The 25,435-nt window shown below is 35.0% G+C and overlaps 1 protein-coding gene across 6 annotated transcripts in view; it reads right to left on the bottom strand.

Moving 5' to 3' along the window:
- ATF7IP (activating transcription factor 7 interacting protein) overlaps positions 1-25,435 on the bottom strand; it is a 139,598-nt gene that overhangs the window by 78,970 nt on the left and 35,193 nt on the right. For 4 of the 6 annotated variants that reach the window (XM_010368455.2, XM_010368456.2, XM_010368454.2 and 1 more), the window contains exon 2: positions 4,598-6,159. In XM_010368455.2, the coding sequence (XP_010366757.1) occupies positions 4,598-6,152 (1,555 nt within the window). In that variant the 5' untranslated portion in view covers positions 6,153-6,159. Of the gene's footprint in view, positions 1-4,597; positions 6,160-11,137; positions 11,160-12,738; positions 12,770-25,435 lie in introns of those variants that run through there. The other 2 variants (XM_030938986.1, XM_030938985.1) reach the window with 2 other exon arrangements.

The following is a 25,435-nucleotide window of genomic DNA, read 5'->3' as shown; positions in this document are numbered from 1 at the left end:
AATGCCAAAAGCTCAGTTGTTGGATCTTTTCTCCATGTATACTCACTCTGAGGTGATTTCATCTTGTCATCTAATAGCTACATGCTATCTACTACAGTTTTCTAATACAAGTCAAGTCTTTGATCTGAAATCCAGACTTACACATCTAACTCGGACAACAGTACTCATTTGAAAATGATCTTCCTCCTATACACCTCCTTCCAAAATCTACTTCATCTTTGGTCTTCCTCAACTCTGAAAAGAAAAATCTGCAACTTGCACACTGGTGTATAGAACTAAGAAGCTCCACAAAGAGAAGCCAAGTACATAAGTAACAGCTAAGTATAAATGGATTGAGATGATAAAGAATTTTAACTGAACACAATAAACAGTGATAACAAATTAACAGTAAATTGACTAAATCATGCCAATTCTATCAATACTAACCTACAGCAGAAATAGAAGTCTCAAATTCTAGTCTAATGTAATTATCCTCATTAGCATCAGTTTGTTTACCTTAAATATCCAATGAACAAGGGGAAAATTATCAACCACAGATTTTTATTTTAATCTGAAACAAAATCTGCAAGGAAACTATGTCAGTGTTTAATGTAAAAAAAATCTGGTTTACTCTAAAACAGATTTTTATCTTCAAAAATCTTATGTTTAAGGGAAAAAAAAGCATGTGGAGGAGGCCTATCCCTATTTTTCCATGAGAAGTAGAATGAGAAGGACCAAAACAGAAGGGAAGATGGAGAATGCAGTGACTCAAAAGCTAAGGAGAGCCTCAAGAGGGAAGGACTGTTACTAAGAGGTCATCCAAGTATGGAAGAATAGATAAGACAAAGAAAAGATATTCCTGGATTTATAACATGATCATCAATGTCATTTCACTGAGAAAAATTAGGAGGGGGGCAGCTAACAAGGCAGAAATCAAAATCCAATTAAGTGGAAGGGCTAACAGAAGAAGAAATGGTACTAGCTTTGTTAATGTAACTTGAAGAATGGCTCTAAAAGAAAGGAAAGAGATGAAATAGTAGCTAGAGGAAAGTATATAGTATGGAGATGCAGCTCCTCTAGTGTTTGAACTTTCCCAGAGAGAGAAATCTTTATTTTGCTATCTTCTTTAAACAGATTATCACTTTAATAATTTAGTGAGTATCAGTTATAACATAGTACTATGCCACAATTCAATAGTGTCTCTAGACCTATTAAGGTGTGTGTGTGTGTGTATATATATATATATGCACAACACTTTTTTAGTTCTCTCTTCTACTTTTGTAAAATTAAAATAGCTTTTCTATTTGCTTCATCTTTCATTATTTCTTGTTGCTGCTAATACACATCACAATTACTATGTTTAAAACATATTTGCTAAACAAGTGCCTGAAATGGCAGGTCATGCTATTTTCTGTTTACTACACTCATAGATGTTAGCAGCTAAAAGGAAGAGCCAGTACTGAAGCTGACTTTAGTACTTCAGCTAATAATTCTGTGTTCTGAGTACATTAAAAATTGGTCAAGAATAAAGGCATTTATTTAAGTAACATTTCAGCAGGAGTACAGCAACATAAATGACATGCAACAGATTCTGCCACCATATAAAGAGAACAGAGTACAGTTTAAGAACAATTAAGAAACTATTCTTAAACTCAAAATACACAAAATTACCTTCAGAGGAAGGTGAAAAGATACAAAATAAAAGTTTAGTTATGAGCCAAGAAATTAAATCTATCACTAAATGTACCCTGCTAATAGCATATCAGATTAAAGGCAAGTAACCAAAAATATTCCCAACTTTGAATTTTCAACTATGCAACACAGATGGCTTAATAGTCATCTCTCAGCACTTCACTGCCTTGTGTGGGATGCCCTCCAATATCAAGATTCTGACATAAAGGTAAGGTGTATCAACTCATTAAATCATAAGCTGCAATTTGCTTTTTTAACTTTCTTACACAGACTTCTTTTTTTAAAGGACTTATAAGGCTTTTTTAAGGACTTGCCCTAGTGCCTCACTCTGTATAAACACTTATAGAAAATGGATGAGTGAAATTCATTCTCAACACTGTCACCTATTATCTTTCCAAAATGTAAATTTCATTCTCCTCTGCTTGAAGTTCTTTATTGGCATTCCAGTGCCATCATAAATCTTTAGCATTATAACCAAGGTCCTCCATGATATGCTTCTCTTACATTACTGATTATTCATTCACTTTACAAATATTTACTGGGCACTTACTGTGTGCCAGGCACTGTTTTGGCCTGATGACGGTGACTCAGAGCAGGAGTAATAACAGTTGTGAATTGGACTTTAGATATATTATGGTAATAGTACCAACAGAATTTCCTGATGGACTGATTATGGGGTGTGAAAGAAAAAATAAAAATGGTTCCAAGGTTTCTGGCCTGAGCAAGTAGGATGGAGCTGCCATTAAAACAAATTAGATCCAGCCAAGTGCGGTGGCTCACGCTTGTAATCCCTGCACTTTGGGAGGCCGAAGTGGGTGGATCACGAGGTCAGGAGTTCGAGACCAGCCTGACCAACATGGTGAAACCCCAACTGTACTAAAAAAACAAAAATTAGCCAGGTGTGGTGTCGCGCTCCTATAATCCCAGCTACTCAGGAGGCGGAGGTAGGAGAAGAATCACTTGAACCCAGGAGGCGGAGGTTGCAGTGAGCCAAGATCGTGCCACTATACTCCAGCCAGGGCGAAAGCGAGACTTCATCTCACAAAAAAAGAATTAGACTCGTTAAAACCCTATGTTACAGCAGAGCCAATATAGCAAGACCCTGTCTCTACAAAAAAATTAAAACTTTGCCAAGTGTGGTGGTACATGCCTGTATTCCCAGGTACTCAGGGGGCTTAGGCAGGACGATCACTTAAGCCAGTGAAGTGGAAGCTGCAGTGAGCTATGATTCTTCCACTGCACTCCAGCCTGGGCAACAGAGCAAGACTCTGTCCTCACAAAACAAAAACAAACAAAAAAAACTCTATGTTATACAGATATTAAAAGGGACAAGACATCCCTGAATACATCTGGTGCTCTAATAAAGTTACCTTTCTCTGCACTCCCAGAATACCAATTTAACATTATCACTGTACTCACAGCCTTATTATTTAATGGTCTGTGATTTAATTCTTGTGCGTATCCTGAGGGCTAATACTATCTTCAAATCTCTAGAACCAAGAAGGGCCTGGCCTCTTTATATAGGTTTAGTTGAATGCTCTTTGAAAATAAAAAGTCTCTTTTTTTTTGAGGCTGGGTCTCACTTTGTCACCCAGGCTGGAGTACAGTGGCACGATCTCGGCCCACTGCAGACTTGACCTCCCAGGTTCAAGTGATCCCCCTACCTCAGCCCCTCAAGTAGCCTGGACTATAGACAAGTGCTGCCATGTCTGGCTAATTTTTGTATTTTTTGCAGTGACGGGGTCTCGCCATGTTGCCCAGGCTGGTCTCGAACTCCTGAGCTCAAGCAATCTGACTGCCTCAGCCTCCCAAAGTCCTAGGATTATAGGTGTGAGCCACCGTATCTGACCAAAAAAAAAAAAAAAAAGCCATTTTTTAATAAGTAAAAAATCTCTACCTCCAAAAGCTGGTATGATATATTGGGGGAAAACATGATCTGTTTCTCTTAGACTTGCCTCCATTTTTTTTCTTTGAACAAATTAGATAGTGTTTTATGCTAGCAAGGTCACTTCTCTCATAGATGTCTAAACCTAAAAGAATGTGGTATAACGGGAACAAAAAGGTATTCATGCTTTTCTCAGTCTTCCTCAGGCTGAGAAAGTTTCATACAGGAATAATGTTTTTGAGTTTGACCATAAAAGAAGGTAGAATTTTCCTCATTCTCTTTTTCTCTAGGAATAATAAATAAAATAAAAGAGATTGGCAGAGAGAGGTACTGAACAAATCATAAAGTTAATGTACCTTTTACATAAGGAGTTTGAAATCAACCTAAAAGTAACAGAGATCTAAGACATAGAGGGACAGTATCAAATAAGATAACTGGGTTATAGAGAGCTCATTCAGAAAATGAGGAAGAGAATAGGTTGGGTAGAATCAAAAGGGCTGGGGAAGCAAATGGGTAAAGCCTTTATCAAATGAATAATCAAGCTTTAAGGTTTCTGGCTTACAACGATGGTGCTGTCATTCCCTGGACAAAGAATATTAAAGTACAGGATTTCACTGGGAATATTAATTGAAAATATATTTGTTACACTTGAAGCTAACAGAATAAACTATTAGGCTTTTAATTCTAAGTTATCTGTTTGCTAAGTGATAGCAAGAAAGAACTGCTACAACTCTAGTCAATTACGTACTAACTTAAACTGTTATCTCAGTGTTATGGTGCTCTACTTCACCTCTATTTCCAGACCATAAGGGTATATTTTCTACTTATTTTATCTCCCTTCTTAGTACTTAGCACAATGCTACTCACAGAGTAGACACGCTGTAATTCTGAATTCTATGAAGTTAAGACATCTTTCTATAGAGTCATCACTATTCTCAACTTTTTCTGCAGCAAAAATAAATTTAAAACATTATGATAATATTTTATTAAACAGTTCATCAAAGTCAATAAAAATCTTTAAAATTTAAGTTATATGCTAACCTGGAGAGCACGTTTCATTTTGCGATATAACTTCAGACTCATCTTTTTCACCTGAAATATCCTCTTCATCAGAGAGGACCAGAAATGCTTCTTTTGGCAAACTCTCACTACTTTCTTGTTTAGATGGTGAACCAAAAGAACTTTCCATTTTCTCTTCCAAATCTGGATTTGTCTCATCGATTGGAAGGAGAGATGTTTTAGAAAAGCAAGTAAGTTCATCCTCAGAAGGTGCAAGCTTTTCCAAAATAGGAATGATTTCATCTGTCTCCATAGAGTCTGTATTTTCTAAGATATTCTCGCTTTTGTCATCTTCAGTAACATTTTCACTAATGGTTTCTACAAGATCTGCAGAAGTTTCATCTTCATTCTTTTCACCTTGGTCAATTTCCATACTGCTAGATATAGCATCTTCTCCAAGAGCAAGCTCTGTGATATCTTCCTCTACTTTCTTTTCATTTTCAGGAGGTCGATCTGAACAAATAGTTGTATCATCTGTTTCCAGAGTTTCTTCATTAGCATCAATATTATTATCAGCTTTATTTTTCTCATCCAATGAGTCTTTACTCTGAATTTGCTCTAATTTTTCATCAACCCCATTTTTTTCAAGAAAATCATCATCTTTATTGCTACTTGGTTCTATATTATCAATTTCAGGAACTGGTTCACAAACTGGTACAGAATTTGGTTCAAAGGTATGATCGAAGGCTGATTCAGAAGTCAGCTCATCAGAGGCCAGTTCACCAGTGGCTAGATCATCAGAGGCCAGTTCACTAGAGGATAGATCACCAGAGGCCAGATCATCAGAGGCTGGATCAGTGGAAGCTGGTGCTCCAGAAGTCAGATCAACAGAAGTTATTTCATTAGAGGCTATATCATCAGCGGCACATTCACCAGAAATGGGTTCAACAGGGACTGGTTCACCTGGGATGGGATCACCAGAGGTGGGATCACCAGAGGAGAGATCATCAGCGGTGGCATCACCAGAGGTGGCATCACCAGAGGGGACATCACCAGAAGGGGCATCACCAGAGGTTGCATCACCAGAGGCAGCATCACCAGAGGAGGGCTCACTAGAGGTGGGATCACCAGAGGTGGAATCACCAGAGGCCAGTACTCCGGAGGTTGGATCTCCAGCATCTAGATCACCAGCGACTGGATCACCAGAAACTGGTTCAGCAGTCAGTTTAGAGTCTGGTTCTGGAGCTATGTTATGGGGAGACAAAGGTTCACAATTTAAATCATCATCCTGCTTGTTTTTTACATTAACACTTAGGATACAGGGTGTTTCTTTCCATTCTGTTTTACTTTCTTCAGGATCAAGACAAATCTCTTCAATGCCATTCACTTCTTCCTTGTCTTTAATGTAATCCGTATTTTCCAAAGGTGAGGTTGGGTCCAAATCTCCATTTTCATGGTTGCCATTTAACAGCTTGACATCAGTTTTCAACAGTTCTTCTTTGACCTTGTACACTGCTTCAAGTTGCTGACGATCACTCACTCTCATCGTTTTTCGAGCCTTAAAGACTTTTTTCTGAGGTTCTTCTAAACTGTCCATTTTGAATCTTTAAGAAAAAAGAGAAAGAGCGTTTAATAACTGAAACAGAAGCCACCTAATTGTAGATTTAATACAAATTGATCTTAGAAGAGATGCAAGCAGCCCACTTCACGTAATGTTTAAATAAAGACATAGAAAACCTACTGTTTGTGTATACCGATTTTCATATTTACTGCATCTGTGTAATACAAAATCAAAAATGGCTAGAGTCTACTAGAAAATCAACTAGGAAGTATTGGGGGAAAAGGGACAAGTTTTCATTTTCAATATGGAATTCACAGAGTATGGAGATGTATAAGCAAAAAAAAGGTAGATAAAGTTAAAAAAAAAGGTAGATAAAGTTTAAAAACCTGAAGAAAATGAGAAAGAAAAATAAAAGTGTAAGAACAAAAACAGTAGGGAAATAACAGGTATAGAGATAAAGGAAAAAGGAGGAAGAATTAAGAAACATGTAAGGAAAGATTACATTTGCAGCCAAGCATACTTAGATTGGCAGAACTATAAGCATATTAACAAAAGATTACCATCAAGAAAGAGAATTCACAACAATGGGAGAAAACATTTGCAAATCATATGCCTGATAAGGGACTTTTATCTCGAATCTAGACTTTCATATCTAGAATACAGAACATATATTTATATAGAATAGACTTTTATATCTAGACTACATAAGAACTGCTATAATCCAATAAATCAAATAACCCAATTTAAAAATGGTCAAAGGACTTGAACAGACATTTCCAGAAAAAGACCCCTAAGCCAAAAGTCCGTAAGCAATAACATCATTAGTCATCAGTGAAACGCAAATCAAAACTACAATGAAATAACACTTCATACACACCAGGACAGAAACAATCAATGAGAATAATGAGTGTTGGCAAGGATGTAAAAAAACTGGAACTTTCATACAATGACAGTGGGACTGCAAACAGGTGCAGCTGCTTTGGAAAACACGCAGTTCCACAGTATGTGAAATATAGAGTTGTCATATGACCCAGCGATTCCATTCCTAGGTGTATACCCAAGAGAAATGAAAACATATGTCCACACAAAAACTTGTACACAAATGCGCTATAGAAGCACTACTTATAATGGTCCAAAACTGGAAACAACCTGAATGTTCCATGACTGATGAATGGATAAATAAAATGTGGCATACCCATACGACAGAATATTATTCAACCACAAAGGAGAATGAAGTACTGAACATGCTACTACATGCATAAACCTTAAAAATATGCTGAGTGAGAGAAGCCAGTCACAAAAGGCCACATACTGAATGATTCAATTTATATGAAATGTCCAGAGTAGGCAAATCTAGAGACAGAAAGTAAATCAGTGACTACCTAGGGTTGGGAGAAAATGAGGAGTTGCTGCTAAAGGGTACAGGATTTCTTTATGGGGTTATGAAAATGTTTTAACATTGATTATGGTGATGATTATACAGCTCTGTGAATATGCTAAAAATTACTGAATTGTACTTTAAATGGGTGAATAGCAGATATGTGGTTATATCTCAGTAATGCCACTATAAAAAAAATTTAAAAATAAATACAAAGGTTGTGTGTGTGTGTGTGTGTGTACTCTTCTCTTTTTTTGGTAAGTTGTGCTAGAGTTTTATCAATTCTATTCACTTATTAAAGTATGAACCTTTACTTGGCTGATATTTCTTAGTTTTACATCTGCTTTCTTTCGTTTTTTTTTTTTTTTTACATCTGCTTTCTTATTTTAATTATTTACTCTAATATTTATTATTTCTTTTCTCTTACTTTTTCTTGGAAAGAGTTTAACATGCCATCCTTTTCCTTGAGATTCAAGCTTAAGTGTTATTTTCAATCTTTCTTCTTTTGCAATGTGTGCAAATAAAACTATAAATTTCCCTCTAAGAGCTACTTTAGTTGCATCTCACATTTTCATGTGTCATTTACATTATTCTGTTAAAATATTTTCTAATATCCATCATGATTCTTCTTTCATCTATGAGTTATTTAGAAGTAGGTTTTTAAAAAAGGTAATGAATTCTGACCAAGTGAAGCTCACTTAGAAAAATACAAGGCCGATTTCACATTCAAAAATCAAGCAGTGTTGACCATGAACAAGCCATGATGCATTCCGACTTTATTTCATGACCAGCAGAGTGTACAATTATGAGTTTTGCCTAAACTGAATGTCTGGTACCAGGTTGTTACTGAATTGTGCAACATCCCACACCCCACATCCCCAGAAAGATATTAGTCTTAAGCCCCAGTACCTCAGTATGTGATCTTATTTAAACAGGGCCTTTACAGTGGTAATCAAGGTAATATAAGGATACTAAAGTGAGCCCTAATCCAATACAATTGGTATCCTTATAAAAAGGGGAAAATCTGGACACAGACAGACATGCATACTGGGAGAATGCCACATGACGATTGAAATTATGGTACCACAAGCCAAGCAACTACCAGAAGCTAGGAGAGAGGCCTGGAACAGATCCTTCCTCAGCACCTTCAGAGGGAGAATGGCAGTGACAACACCGTGATTTCAAATGTGTTGCCTCCAGAACTCTGAGACAATACTGTTAAGCATGAAAGTAAACCACAAAACAAATCAAGCTGTTTAACTCACCACATAAACAGAACAGACGAACAAAATGAACAAAGGATTACCTCAACAAATACAGAATATTCATTTGACAAAATTCAAGACTGACTGCATAATTACAACGCTCCAGAAACTAAGAATACAAGGAAACTTACTCAAATCTGATAAAGGTTATCTACCAAGAAAACTAGAGGTATCATGTCTGATATTGAAATAGGATCAGAAAAAAACAAGGATGTTTCCTGTAACCGTTTCCATGTTAACATCTGGCCAGTGCAATAAAGGCAAACAAAAGAGCACAAGGATGTGGTTCTGAAGAAAACAATGTCATCAATCAATAATAGAATAAAACAAAATACCTTTAAGGACTAAGATGTATAGGAGGCAGGAATACTGTTTTAACATTGGATAGTCACTTACCATTACCATCACCAGTAGGAATGATATGGTAGAATACATTTGCTTTGGCCTGAGAAAGAAATAAATGCAGCCCCTGATGTCTGAAAACTTAACTGACACTCACAGTTAGGGCTCAATGTTGTTAACGGATCTGATGCTTACAGTTAAGCCATGCTGTTCTCTGGTTGGACATAAAACCAACTCAGAGAACATTCAAGTCAGACAAGGTCACTGTGCAACCCACAAAATTCTAAACAGCCCCCCTCACTAAATGAGTGATGGCTACTTCTTTATCAATTACAGCTTCATCTTATAATAGTCTGTCCTCCCTATATAGATAAAATTTATTGAGATACCCAAGTATAGAAGTGCCCCAACTTTCTGATGCCACCCAATCCACGATAAGGATCTACTTCCTTAATCTCTCCCCAAAGTAACCAAAACCTATACTATACTATACTCAAATCCTGTACTAGGTTTTTTCTAACATCCTCCTACTGATTGATGTGCTACAGTTTCCCCATAGTGAACATTATTTCCTCCCTGCAACAAATAGTAAACCTAACTTGTTCAATTACATATGTGTTCCTGCTGATCTTTGGCTGAAGGGCATAAAACAATAAGCCTAGCCTATTTGCTGGAGGCCAATTCAGCTTGAGATTCTACCACCTTGTCAGAGAATTTCTAGACTGTGATACATTCTGTATTCATTCTCTCACTTTAAGCCAATTACTTAGAATATATGTCTTATTCTAGCCATTTATTTAAATTATATAACTAAATATTTAGGAAAATTACTCTTCATTTAAACAGAAACCTTAATACAAAATTATAACAGACACTATGTTAAGGGTTTTTAATAACAGACTAAAATTTCACACCTTTAAGGTTTTTCTCTTCCCATCATTACAAAGTTATTCTAACTGCAAAATTTTCTGCAAAAAGATACATATACAATGCATTGTATTTTGCTGTCACTTTTCCTTACTTATTCCAAAACTTCAAAATAATTAAATTTATAATATAAGTAGCATAGTTACCCTGTAAGTATTTTGAAACACTGAAAGGCCATTCTTTTGAAATTAGCCTCATAATATCCACATTTCTCAGATATTATATGGATAGCTGGTAGTTATTACCAATTGCATTAAAAGTAAGTATTCCTTTCAAAAAATTCATAACTTTTAATAACCCAATTAAGAACATGAACTCTTACATTAAAAGTAAGCATTCCTTTAAAAAAAGTCGTAACTTGTAATAACCCAATTAAGAACATGAACTCTGTAGACTGTAGACAAATTCATAGATTTGAATTCCAATTCTTCCAGGAAACCTACTGTGTGAGACTGGGCAAACTACCTAACATCAATTTCTTAGTTTCGGCTACCTTAAAAAGGGATGAATACCAACACCTGTCACAAAGGTTGCCGTGAGAACTAAATGAGATTCTATACATTAAGCATTTGGAATGTAGTAAGAACTCAATAAATGTTATAACCATCACCATCTATATATTCAGGATAATGTTTTTAGGAATAAACTAAATATTCAGGATAACGTTTTTAGGAATAAACTAAAGAGTCTGAGACAAATTCCCCTTTGGTATTTTACATATAAATTAGAAAATCCAACATGTAAACCTCACATTTAATATTAAATTGCCACCACCAAATAATATTTAATAAAAATATATATAATTCAAGAAAAGTTGATTTTATCAATAAAATTGCCATTAACTTCAGTAATAATAAAGCACTCTAAAAAGAATTACAGAATAACTACCATCCATACCCACAAGGGAGCACACTACAGCCATTTACCAGATCTTATGGGTTCTAAACATAATAAAAAACAGACAAAGCAGTAAGGAAGTAGCATGAACAATTAGTTCAAACTAGTTCAGCCATATCTGTACAAACCAATCAGCAGTCTGCTTTTAGAAATGTATTTTGCATTAGCAAAGCATATTTAAGAAAGATACACATTAAAGAAGGGTGTGTTACCTGCAAACAAGTTTCCATGGCTGTAATACCACAGCAAAACATTTCCAAGGATCATTTTAGTACTGTCACCTAGAACTAAGATGCCATTCATAAAACTATTCTATAAAATAAATGTTAGTATTTTAGGTGACAACTCAAATCAGAAAACTTTCACATGACTGTAATTCATCTTCACAGAAAAAGCATTGGTATTTTACGGCAGAAGATGTCTGCCATGTCTAAAAGTAACTGCAAAACATGAACTAGTTTCTCCTGAAAGTATTTTTTTCATGAGGAAGAGAGTCAAAATAATGTTAAGTCTCTGTATATTCAAGAACTCTGGGAAAATACTATCACTAATAAAATGTTTTCCACAGGAATTTATATTTAAATAACCAGAAAAGGGTTAAGTCTCTCTGGCTTGGAAAAATTTTTTTTCAAATTTTTGGTAAATTATTTTAAAAATATTTTTAAGGAAAGCCCAACGAGCTTCTTCTTTAAATGAAAACATTACTCTCTTCTCTGCTTCATCCCCCTCCACCCACTTCTTTCTAGCAAGAGATCATAGCAATGAAACAACAAAGGGAAGCTGTTATGTCTTAGCCTACAATCTGCCTGCTCAAAAAGCTCAAGAATTTAAATGGCTGTTCAAGAGCCCTTCACAAACTCAGCCAATCAGCAGCCAGCATTCTGATTCCTGCCCAGCAACAGGAGACAGACAATAAGGTCAGAAAAACATAGTTAAACAAAAGCTGTATCTGCAATACTTAACTGTGGTTCTTTGTTTGAAATAAAGAATCTAGAACACAGTTTACATAAAACCCTAAATCCACATAACATCCATTAAATATACCACACACATAAATGAATAAGATTTATATCTTTTATGCTATTTGCTTTAATAAATATCCATCAACATTTCCAGAAACATACATTAATATAAATTAATTTCCTACCTGAGGAATAAGTCAAACATGGACAATATACATAAGAACATACTTTTCTATACAATGAAAAATTCAAATGTAAATTTCTTTTTAAAAATTCCATAGATCATATATATAATATATATAAATCTAGCAAAACCTTAAATCCAGACAAGTAAAAAAAAAATTTTCATACCCATCTACCACTAATGTTGCAGATTTCCGATTCCAAAAATTAATAGTATTCTGGACCCAAAGGATTACTAGGGATAGTATTATGTAGTGTTGTGCTGTCTACTGCACTGAACTGACTTAGTTTAATTCATCTAATGAAATCTAAATGTCTGATGCTAGACAACCTATATTAAGTGGTAAAAGTACAATTACTACATCCTTTTCTCCTTAACTGCCTTTCGCAGCAAGTTACAAAAGGTTATATGTCTTTTCAAAGCTTTATTATAAAACAAATGTGTGGATTACAAAGTAAATATTCATGAAAATAAGACATTTTTATTACATTACACCATTCTATAGTTCTTTAAATATAGGATTATAAAATAAAAATGGAAAATTTGTTATCAGAATTTTTTTTTTTCAAATTCACTACTTATTAGGTGTTCCTAATAATCAAGTTTTAAAAATAAACCTCATTTCCCCCCTTCCTTACAGATGAAACTTGTAATTTTTCAAACATACCCAAGAGGGAGCTTGCTGCAGCCATACTCTTAGTTTATATAATCTCCCCACAGGAAAAATATATCAACAGCTGCTTCAATGTTTCAGTCCTGTGAGAGAACTGAAATTCACTGTCTGATTGGCTCAAAGCCGAAATAGTCTAAAACCAATCAGATATCAGTGTCACAAACCTTGCCCAGCAACAAGGGAAGCAGATGAGGGCAAGTGCTCTATCAAAAATCCAAAGGATGTGAAAATAAAGGTGAACAATGAACTGGAAACATTAGGAATATAACTCCAGATGCCCTGTTTGAAAAACAGGTCTATGGTAGGGTTTCTCTGATTAAATAAACTAGGGTCTGTACTGCTTTCCAAGAACAGACTTAACTAAGTACCATAATTGTTGGGTCAAAAAGGATATACAACACATAAACAAAACAAATGCTATATTAATTCAAAGTAATGAATATCTGATGAAGTATACTTCAAAATAAAATTAAAGCAAAAGCTTAGAAAACATCAAGCAAAACCTTTTAAGTGGACATGGCATTTCTATCTTTGACAAAGGCATTTCAATTATATTCATGCTGTTGACTGAGAGTATCACATTTTTCTGAATGAAAATTTCATTCATTTTTCTAGTGAAAATAATTTTAATTCAAGTTTACTTTCATTAAATGGCTGAATTAAATACTAAATAATCACTTTATGCTGATAATTTCTAACCTCATGCAACTCTGCTATTAGGTTCTTTAAGAATCCCAATCTCAGTTGAAAACTGTATGATTTTATTTTGCATTTCTAAATTTTGCTTGAGAATTTGCAATACTCTTAAAAATAAAATCATAAAGAATAATGGGTTGCACAATAAATGCTAATAATCTGCTTTGCTGCTTATTGTTCAATAAATAGACTAGTGAGTCTGTTCACTCACTTTGATACTTATCTGCTCAAATTTAGTATAAAGATTTTGAAATTTTTATTTTAAATATGACGTCCATCAGTATTTGTGGAAGACAGGTCTCAGGACTCCACACAGATAAAATCTGACAATGTTCAAGTCCCTTATATAAAGTAGTGTAGTATTTGCATATAACCTATGCACATATTGCTGTATACTTTAAATCGTCTTTAAATTACTGATAATACCCAGTATAACATAAAGGCTATGTAAACAGATGTTATACTGTTGCACTGTTAGCTACGGTTCTCTCAACTAGTATGAAATAACTGTCACTAGCTATCCTGCCATCTTAAAAAAAAAAAAAAAAAAAACAGTAAGTGGTGAAATCTGTTTATCAAACACTCATAAACTCAGTTGAGTAAGTTATCGAGTGATCATAATATTTGACACGTCCACAAATTAACCCCTCTGCCTGTCACCAACCAAAATGTGGAATGCAATATCCCCAAACTACGTTGTAAAAAATAACCAACCACAAAGGAAATAGGGAGTTTGCTTTACCAACAATTCCCTAGATTATGCAGGAGTAAATCATGTTCTTAAAATTTTGGTTACATCAAAGCCAGAATTGTCACTACAATCTAACTTCTTTTTTTTTTTTTTTTTTTTTGAGACGGAGTCTGGCTCTGTCGCCCAGGCTGGAGTGCAGTGGCCGGATCTCAGCTCACTGCAAGCTCCGCCTCCCGGGTTTACGCCATTCTCCTGCCTCCGCCTCCCAAGTAGCTGGGACTACAGGCGCCAGCCTCGTCGCCTGGCTAGTTTTTTGTATTCTTTAGTAGAGACAGGGTTTCACCGTATTAGCCAGGGTGGTCTCGATCTCCTGACCTTGTGATCCGCCCGTCTCGGCCTCCCAAAGTGCTGGGATTACAGGCTTGAGCCACCGCGCCTGGCCAATCTAACTTCTTGTTGCATTCAGTGCTATGTTTTCAGAAATTTTGGAATGGTCCACATGATAAAAACATAAGATACCTTAAAATCACTTCTCCAAGTCAATTTTGGGGATCATTGTGTTACAAGGGCAAAATAAAATTAAATGACCTCATCCAACAAATGCCATTTTAGAATACATAGAGCAAATTACACCCCTTTAGAAAATTGGCCAATTTTCCATCAAGGCCCTACTCACTAGCTTGCCAAACTCTACTATCATTATGCAGATAAGGAGTGAAGTTATAGAAGGTCTTGTATTTATCTCCACAGGAATTTAAGAAATCATTTGTCCAGAGCTGGGAGCAGTGGCACATACCTGTAATCTCAGTTACTTCGGAGGCTGAGGCAGTGGACTGCTTGAGCCTGAAGGGTAGAGACCAACCTGGGCAACACTGCAAGACCAGGTCTCATTTAAAAAATAAATAAATAACCAGCAGTAGAAATCATTTGTCCAAACGTACTTTTCACATTTTGCTTGGATGAAGTAAAACACCCAGAATGAGGTATGAGGAGCTGAAAGATGTAAATCCTTCAAATGCCAGGAAATAGCTCTTACTTTTCTTATTAACCCAACCTAAAGAGAAAAGCTGGACAGCTAACTTTCTGTGTCCGTCACCTTTTACTAGATGATAACGCAGCAACAACAACAAAATTTCACTGGCCAATAACTGTATACTTTTTCATTCTAGGACACCAGACTGAAGGAACAGCACCCCCTCACCCCATCTAGGCCTTGTGGCAGAGGGAAAAGACCAATATGACAGAGATACACAGTATACAACAGCTTTTAGCAGGGGTGTCCAATCTTTTGGTTTCCCTGGGCCACAATGAAAGAATTGTCTTGAGTCACACATAAAATACACTAACGATAGCAGATGAGCTGAAAAAAAAAAATTTCATAATGTTTTAAGAAAGTTTACGAATTTGTGTTGGGCTACATTCAAAAGAGCCCTGGGCTGTATGCAGCCTGTGGGCCATGGGCAGGACCAGCTTATTTTAAAGCTTTTGCTTAGACATTACTTTCATTCACATTCCTTTGGCTAAAACCAAATTAGTCATTAACAGCATGGGAAGTAAAAATCTCCCAAGGGGAAATACCTCACGTCACATGGCAATAGGTAGGGACATATAATCCTCTTGCTGTAAAAAGGTATAATTATAAAATATCATATAAACTATTACACTAATTTAAAATACACATATTCTAAAAAGCTTGGCATAACAAAAAGACTTCTGAACTAACAAAACTAGGTTCTATTCCATGTTCTAACATTAGTATACACCAGCATAGAATAAATCAATTTAACTCTTTAGAGTTCAGTTTCCTCAACTGTAAAACTGAAGAGGTTAGGCCAGATGCTTGCTAAGTTCCATTCTAGCTCAAGTTTTATGTTATTTTATTAATGTTTAGCTATACTAACACATAATTTTTCATTATGAAATAAAAATAAAGTGCCCTGTACAACACAACAGCTTAATCCTCCTTCCTCATCCTTGACTCCTAAATGCCAAGATAAGCATAATCTTGAATTTGGTGTTTATTATTCCCAACCATGCCTTATAAATTCTGCCTTTTACTAACACCTTGAAAAAAACCCATTTTATTTATTACACACTTTGAAAGGAGAAAAACTGATGCTTATCGAGGAATAATATATGTCAGACACTATAACAAAACATATCCTTTTCTCATTAGTTTATGTGATAATTTACATAATTTCAACTTTACATATCATGTGAATTAATAAATGAATAACTATGCTACTATCAATAATTACACAGATAGTAATTTTAACTTGGTAAGGTAAAGCAGACACCCAATTCAGTACCAAGTTGTTTTCTTCAGCACAGGAACCCTTCTTATGCATTTCATCATTTAAGTTTTGGTACCATTTTAATAGAATGTTGAGCAATCACCTACATGGTATCTTCCACAATTGTCTTCTTTATCTCTTTGAAAATGGAGATGTCATTTAAGATCACTGGTAAAATCTATCTACTCAGTAAATGAGACCTGAGAGTAGACTCCCTCCCCAGTTTCACCAGCCTGCTGACTACTTCATGTATTAGATACAAGAGTATTACCAGCAGCTTTCTAGTATTATCTCATCCTTAATTTAACATAGCAATTAAGAGCAGAATTCACTCAATAAACTTAGAAGAGGATTTCCTCAACCTGATAAAGGGCACCAAGGAAAAACCCACAGCTATCATACTTAATGGTCAAAGACTGAAATTTTTCACCCGAAGATCAGAACAAGAAAAGTTATCTGCCCTCACCATTTCTAGTCAGCATTGAACTAGAATTTCTAGCCAGGAGAATTAGGCAAGAAAATGAAATAAAAGTCAAATAACTTTTTGTTTGTTTGTTTGTTTTTTGAGACATGGTCTCTCTCTGTCACCCAGGCTGGAGTGCACTGGCATGATCTCAGATCACTGTAGCTTCTGCCTCCCAGGTTCAAGTGATTCTCATGCCTCAGCCTCCTGAGTAGCTGGAATTACAGGCGTGAACCACCAAGCCTGGCTAATTTTTGTATTTTTAGTAGAGATGGAGTTTCACCATGTTGGCCAGGCTGGTCTCAAACTGCCAAGCTCAGGTGATCCACCTGCCTCAGCCACCCAAAGTGTTGGGATTATAAGCATGAGCCACCATACCCAGCCAAAAGTCATACAACTTTAAAAAAAAGAAAGAACTATTTTTATTTACAGATAATAAAATCTCATATATAGAAGATAGTAAGAAATCAACTAAAAATTTATTAGAACTAATAAGAGTTTAACAAAGTTGACTATAAGATTAATATATAAAAATCTATTGCATTTCATAAAACAATCCCATCCACAGTAATATCGAAAATTATTTTGCCAAAAGTACAAAACTTAACATTCTGAAAACTATAAAATACTGTTGAAGAAATTAAAGACATAAATAAATAAAAGACATTCCATACTCATGAATCAAAAGACTCATATCCTTAAGATGTCAACACTCTTCAAATTAAAGCTACAGGTTTAAGACAATCTCTATCAAAATCCTAGCTATTTTCTTTGCAGACACTGATAAGCTGATCCTAAATTTAATATGAAAATGCAAAGGTCCCAGAACAGCCAAAACAATCTTGAAGAAGAAAAATAAACTTGGAGAACTCATACTTTGCATTTTCAAAAGTGATTACAAAGCTACAGTAACCTAGACAGTGTGGCACTACTAGTAAAATGACAGGTATATCCTTAGGATATATTTTGGAACAGAAATAAACCCTCACTTTTACAGTAAATTGTCTTAGACAAGGGTTACAAGACCATTCAATAGAGAAAGAATAGTATTTTAAACACAGAGTGTTGGAAAAACTGGATAGCCACATGCAAAAGAATGAAGTTGGACTCCTATTTCTTGCCATATACAAATATTCCTATAAATGAAAGACCTAAATTTAAGAGCTAAAACTAAAATCTTAGAAGGAAACACAGACATAAATCTTCATACATTTGGAACAGGCAAAAGTTTCTTAGATATGACCCAAAGAGAAGAAGCAACAAAAGAAGAAGGAAAAAAAAAAAAACAGTGTAACTGAACTTCATCACAATTAAAACTGTTCGTGCTGCAAAGGAAACCACTAAGAAAGTGAAAAGACAATTCACACAATGGACGAAAATATTTGCAAACCATATACCCAATACAAGACTTGTGTCTTGAATATATAAAAACTGTTACAATTCAATAATAAAACACCAAATAACTCCATTTTAAAATGAGTAAAGGACGTAATAGGCATTTCCACAAAAAGGCTTTTTTTTTTTCTTTTTCTGTTTTTTTAAAAAATTATTATCATACTTTAAGTTCTGGGGTACAAGTGCAGAATGTGTAGTTTTGTTACATAGGTATACAAGTGCCATGGTGGTTTGCTGCACCCATCAACCCGTCACTTACATTAGATTTTTCTCCTAAAGCTATGGTTTTTATAAGTCAATAATTCATAGGCAGTAAACGTCATTAGTCATCAGTGAAATGCAAGTCAAAACCACAATGAGATAACACCTCACACACACCAGGACAGCTATAATCAACAAGAATAATGAGTACTGGCAAGGATATGGATAAATTGGAGCCTTCATACAATGCTAGTGGGATTGTAAAAAGGTGCAGCTGCTTTGGAAAACAGGCAGTTCCACACTATGTGAAACAGAGTTGTCATACGACCCAGCAATTCCACTCCTAGGTAAATACCCAAGAGAAATGAAAACATATGTCCACACAAAAACTTGTACACGAATGCTCTATAGAAGCACTACACATAATGGCCCAAAACTGGAAACAACCTAAATGCCCTGTGACTAATGAATGGATAAATAAAATGTGGTATATCCATATGATGGAATATCATTCAGCCATAAAAGGAATGAAGTACTGAACATGCTACTACATGTGTAAACTTTGAAAACATGCTGAGTAAGAGAGGCCAGTCACAAAAGGCCACATACTGAATAATTCCATTTACGGTATTCCCCGCTTATCCACAGAAAATACATTCCCAAACACCCAGTGAATGCCTGAAACCGGATAGTACTGAAACTTATATATACTGTGTTTTTTCCTATACATATAAGACATTTAACTTATAAATTAGGCACAGTAAGAGACTGACAATAACTAACAATAAAGTAGAACAATTATAACAATATACTGTTCGTTTCACAAAAGTATAAGATAGTTCTTACTAAAGATCTTAGCAACCTCAGCATACGATTCTTTTTCTTTCCTTTATTAAGTCAAAAACTTTAACCTTGTCCCTTAAAGGAAGCACTTTACAGTTTCTCTTTGGCATATCCAAATTGCCAGCATCACTACTCTTGCACGTTGAGGCTGTTATTTAGTAAAATAAGGGTGACTTTATGACAAACATTGTGATATCAGCACAAATCTAATAACCCAGACATTTCCTAAATGACTAATGGGTGGGTAGCATCTACAGTATGGACACGCTGAACATACTGGACAAAGGGATGGTTCGTATCCTAGGTAGGACAGAGGAGAATGGCAATAGATTTCATCACACTACTTAGAACGGTGCCAAATTTAAAACTTATGAATTATTTATTTCTGAAATTTTCCACTTAATATTACCCACAGTTGACTACAGAGAGCTAAAACCACAGAAAACAAAACTGTGGAGAAGGGGGGACTACTGTACATGAAATGTCCAGAATAGGCAAATCTATACAGACAGAAAGTGGCTTACCAATTGCCTAGGGCTGGAGGGCCTGGGAGGAAATGAGGGTTGGTTGCTAAAGGGTACAGGATTTCTTTATAGGGTAATAAAAATGTTCAAACATTGATTGTGGTGATTACACAGCTGTGAATATGCTGAAAACCACTGAATTATACACTTAAAACAGGTGAATTGTATGACATGTGAACTGTATCTCAATAAACTTGATATTTAAAAAAAAGAATAGCAGAACTTCAGTCAAGTGTTTTTCATTTATTTTTAACCTAAACCCCTTTACTGGGTCACCTTCCAACATGGACTGAACAACTATACTAAGAGAACTAAGTGTTGGTTTATACTTTAGAGTGTTCACATTTTTAAGCCAACAAGCGTATCTGTAATTATATTGATGGTGAAAGGCAGTATGTGTAAAATAGCCGCAGCCTTGTTCTCTTATGTGCTCATCTTGGATGAGGTCATTACTCTTTTTCCCTGTCCTTAAATGGTACATAATTCTACAGTATGCTCATCCTGCAGGATTGCAGTAATGGGCATAAAATACCCATGCAAGATATTTAAAAACAAAAAACAAAGCAGTACTAAGCATGACACAGGTGATCCCTCCAGGAGCAAATATTAATAAAGTCTTCTACACATGGAAAATGCAATTAACTATATTTTATCAAAAAGACTAGAAAGTCTTAAGTGAAACAAAAACATTATCTTTTATTATAAAATGGTACTATAACCAAAAGGCCTTATATGTAATTAATGATGATAAATGTTTTTAAATGAGGTATACTTCTTGAACTTTCTGATGTTACATATGGCTTTGTCACACTTTATCAATATTGTTTTTATTCACATGGCGTGTTTTGCCACCATTCTCTGTATTTGCCAATGCTCTAAAGGTATCCTTTAAGACAGTTTTATTATAAATGGACTCTAATACTACATTTGAGTATTGTTTAATGGAACACTTTGACATTTTTTACCGAGTATCCAGTATAAAATTATTGCTTCTTTCAAATTTTAATCTCTGTCAAATCTCAGGAAAAGTTAATACATTTTAAGTGTCCAAAGCTTTGATATTAGAAAACATCTTAAATATGCTGATATCATGATGATGTGCCTCTCAGGTCATTTCACAAAAGAACAAAAAAATGAAGTATTCTAGTATAATATTAGTGAACTACATAGTGTTGAGCACATAGAATACAGGTAAGTATTGGCTAAAAGAATGATGCGCTATATACACATAACTGACATCTAAAATAATTCCTACATGAAAAAACTATTCTTTTAGAAAGCAAAGACAATAATCTAGAACATTTTAACAGACTTGTAAACTAGCATGCTGGCATGTTTATATACAAAAAGTAATAAAATATACCCACTTATAAGTTGCCTAATAGAGGCAAAACAGAGCAGCATTAAAATCAAATACAAAAGAGAGGCATTTTTCAGCCTTTTATAAAGCTTGCTTAGTTAGATTTCCCATTTCAAAAACAAAATGCCTCTTCAAAGGAAATCTACCTTTGCTTCTTACTACGTATTGATGAAAACCCTCTTTAAAATAAAAAACATACCCCAAAGGGAGCCCCCTGCAGCCATCTTATCAGTTCTTTCACAGCAACAGAAACTGAAATACAATTTGCATAGTCACTGTGGTTGGCTAATAAAAGCAGCATCATGTAACCAATCAGGAAGATAGAAATTAGACAGCCATAAGAGAAGAAATTTTAAATCTGCCTGGCAACAGCCTAAAAATAGAAACAATATGCTAGCAGGAATCTTAGAATAGATGCGAATATAAAAGCAAAACTTCCAGCAAAAACACTCTATTTTCTTGGAAAAAAATATGTGCCCTGCATTTCATCACCTAAAATATTAACTTGACACCTTTACTTATTAGGTGCCAATTAAAGAAATGAATGTTAAACTAAACGGGCCACTTTCAAGAAACATGCCATTGTCCATATATATTTGTGGGTGTGTGTGTGTGTGTGCAAGCGCACATCAATACCTATATATTTAAGTGTTTTTCTATTTAGAGAAGAATCATAAAACACTTGAATCACAGTCCTAATACATTAAAGGTTCTCTAAAATCTCAAATTCTAAACAGTACTGCAATTTTCCTAGCACTTTTTTCTACAATTTTATGAGTCGATGAGATTTGTTGGTTAAAAAAAAACTGTTTAGTATGTATTAAAAATACAAAGCTTAAATAACTTATCAAAGCAGACTTCAAAATAAGTAGGAAGTATGCCTTATATATTTTTTAACACAAACTTCTTTCCACAAACAGTAGCGTCTTATACACAGTAGGCATTCAATAATTATTTTCTCAATTAAGTTAAAATAATTTCTATCAGTTAGAAAAACAAATTATCTTATGATTGTGTCAAGTAAAAGTTAAATATGCACATAAATAATCTGTACAACACTGCTATTTTTGATTTTCCAATTTTGCCTAAAGTGTAGTAATGTTAAAGTTGACAATACTTGAAATTTCTTACTCCTTTACCCAGATAACAGAATGCATTTTATCATTCTACCTTTCCAACCTAATAATGCTTAATAGGCATGTCTCTCTGTACAGTACAAATTTATTATGGAGTGGATTTTAATTCATAAAGATGGCAAACAATGTATAGTCTAATATAACATCATGAAGAAGATTACAGATAAGAAGGAAATAACCAAATCAAACCAAAAAAATAGATAAACAAGAAAGAGTAAACAAAAAGAAAAAAAAACACCTTTTAATTTCAAGAATTTAAATTACAGTTGCTGAAACGAATGGCTGGTTTCACAGCCAAGTCATGTTAAAACCAATGCTATTTATTAAAGTACTTGTTCTATGCATTTCCTATATCAAACTAACCAGTAGTGTGTTTTGATGAAATGACAAATTAATTTTAAAATGTTTTCTCTGGTCCCTACTTGTTACCCAAAATGCAAAGTGAATTCATATATTTGACACTATGAAACCCTTAAACACTTAATATAAAAATTATATGTAGAGAACTTACTTAAATCATGAAATAAAGATTAGAAACAATGCCTTTAAAACATATAGGAACACATAACCATTTTAAGTAACAAAAAGCTCCAGTGGAGAAACGGTAAAAATTATACGAGTAATCCACTGACTGATGCTCTTTTTAACCGAATATTTAACAGTGGTTAGATTTTAAAATGAAATTTAACCAAGTTTTTAAAAACATTGGCCAGGGGCGGTGGCTCACGCCTGTAATCCTAGCACTTTGTGAGGCTGAGGTGGGTGGGTCACGATGTCAGGAGTTCAAGACCAGCCTGGCCAAGATGGTGAAACCCCATCCCTACTAAAAATACAAAAAGTTAGCCGAGCGTGGTGGCAGTGAGTTGAGATCACACTACTGCACTACAGCCTGGGCGAAAGAGCGAGATTCCACCTCAGAAAGAAAACTGCTATTTTAAACACTGGTCTACATGAAAAGTAGCTTAGTTTATTTTACTTATTTTTTTTAAATGTTACATTCATTTGCAACAGATACCCAAAATTTAACCACAATTATATTTATATCTAAAATATCTTAAAATAGATCTTAACTATTATCCTCATTGCAAGGAAAGCAATATGAATAAACCTATGAGTCACAATTAGTAAAAGAGTGTATCACAAACATATCAGATTTTGCTAATAAAGCACTACAGGCCAGGTGCGGTGGCTCTCGCCTGTAATCCCAGCACTTTGGGAGGCTCAGGCAGGTGGATCACTTGAGGTTGGGAGTTCGACACCAGCTGGCCAACATGGTGAAACTCCAACTCTACTAAAAATACAGCAATTAGCTAGGCATGGCAGCAAACATCTGTAGTCTCAGCTACTCAGGAGGCTGAGGCAGGAGAATCGCTTGAACCCAGGAGGCTGAGGTTGAAGTGAGCTGACATCATGCCACTGCACTCCACCTCGGCAACGAAGCGAGACTCTGTCTCAAAAACTAAAAAAAAAAAAAAAAAAAAAAAGCACTACAAGTGAGAACATTTAATAATCCCACATATCAAATTATCACTTTAATTATGTCTTGGTATTTCATATTTTCTTTATTAGTTTTAATACTTTTAAATAATTTTTGCTTATACTGGCCAGTTCTGTTTCAAGAAAAGCAAGAAGGCATCATGCTTGCAAAGCTTTATTCAAAGCAGTTACACATCACTTACCAATCCAAATTTGAGGGAAACTGAATAATCAAGGTACCTTAGAACAAGTAGTATAGCAACTAAAATGACTTAGAATAGTTTAGAGAGTTCCAGGAACTTCACCCTGGATCTCTATCTTATTTCTAGTCTCTTCCCCCTGCCCTACTAAAAACCCACAGGAGTTTAAAGTGGCAGCTGAGATGTCTGGGTGCAGTGGCTCACGCCTATAGGTGGGAAGACTGCTTGAGGCCAGCAGTTCATGATGAGCCTGGACAACAAAATGAGACCCTGTCTCAACAAAAAATTTTTTTAAATTAGCAGGGTGTGGTGGTGCCAGCTGTGGTCCCAGTGACTTAGGAGGCTGAGGTGGGAGGATCACTTGAGCCCAAGAGGTCAAGGTCATAGCGAGCCATGATTGTTACCACTGCACTTCAGCCTGGGCCACAGAGTGAGATCCTGTCACTCAAAAAAAAAAAAAAAAAAGATGAAAGAAAAAAGACCCTTAATCCTCTTCCATATTATGGAAGAAATTCAAATTCCTCTTTGTACCAACTATTTATCTTCTATAGCAGAGCATACTGCTGGTTATCCCTCCTTGTAGATCTAATTAAAATTATTTTTTATCACAACTTTTCCAGCCAATTCTATTCATAATTCTACATCTTCCTTCAGTTAAACCTTTCAAAGAAACTTACACTTTTGATAGCAAGATTTCTGCTACTGGGCATACAACAAAGAATGAACCAGCACCTCCACTGGCAGCAAAAGAAAAAATTACATTACCACTCTAAATTTTTCCTAGCAACAATGCCTAAGAATACAATCTACTTGTTTCTCACAAATGTCTGCAATCGACTTAGTTTCATAGGATGGGCTATTAAAAACTATTAACAAAAGTTTAATATATTTTAAGGAAGCACGGAGTTCTTTATCCAAAACCAAGAACTGCCACTTAGTTTCATCTTTTAGAACCTGAAAAAAATCTGTAGAGTTCTGACCAAAAATTCTATACTATGGAAACTCTCTTAACCTCCTAATCATCATATCAAATAAGCCAGTGTTCTCCATCCATTCTACAAATATACTCACTGATACCCATGGTCTTCTGCTCTCAACTAAATCTGTTCATATAAATTGTGTTTGTTACTAAACTTAGTTGTACATTTTTAAATAAATTACAGAATTCAATTAAATTTTGTGTAAAATGATGAAATATAACTGCAAAAAAAAAAAGAGAGTTGTGAAATATGTAACAGTAAGAGAGACCAATGCAAAAAACACACACACATACACATACACACACCAGGGTGTGATAGATCTTAGGCAAATCATTTAACATCGTTAGGTCTAAAGCTTTCCATGTGAAATTAAGGAAATTAAATTAGAGGACCTTAAAGAATCTTTCAGGTTTTTTGCTGATAACATTTTAA

Source organism: Rhinopithecus roxellana, chromosome 10, assembly GCF_007565055.1.
Source record: "Rhinopithecus roxellana isolate Shanxi Qingling chromosome 10, ASM756505v1, whole genome shotgun sequence".
Classification (NCBI taxonomy): Eukaryota; Metazoa; Chordata; class Mammalia; order Primates; family Cercopithecidae; genus Rhinopithecus; species Rhinopithecus roxellana.
Note: the sequence above shows the minus strand (reverse complement) of the source record. Positions and strands in the feature narration are given on the sequence as shown.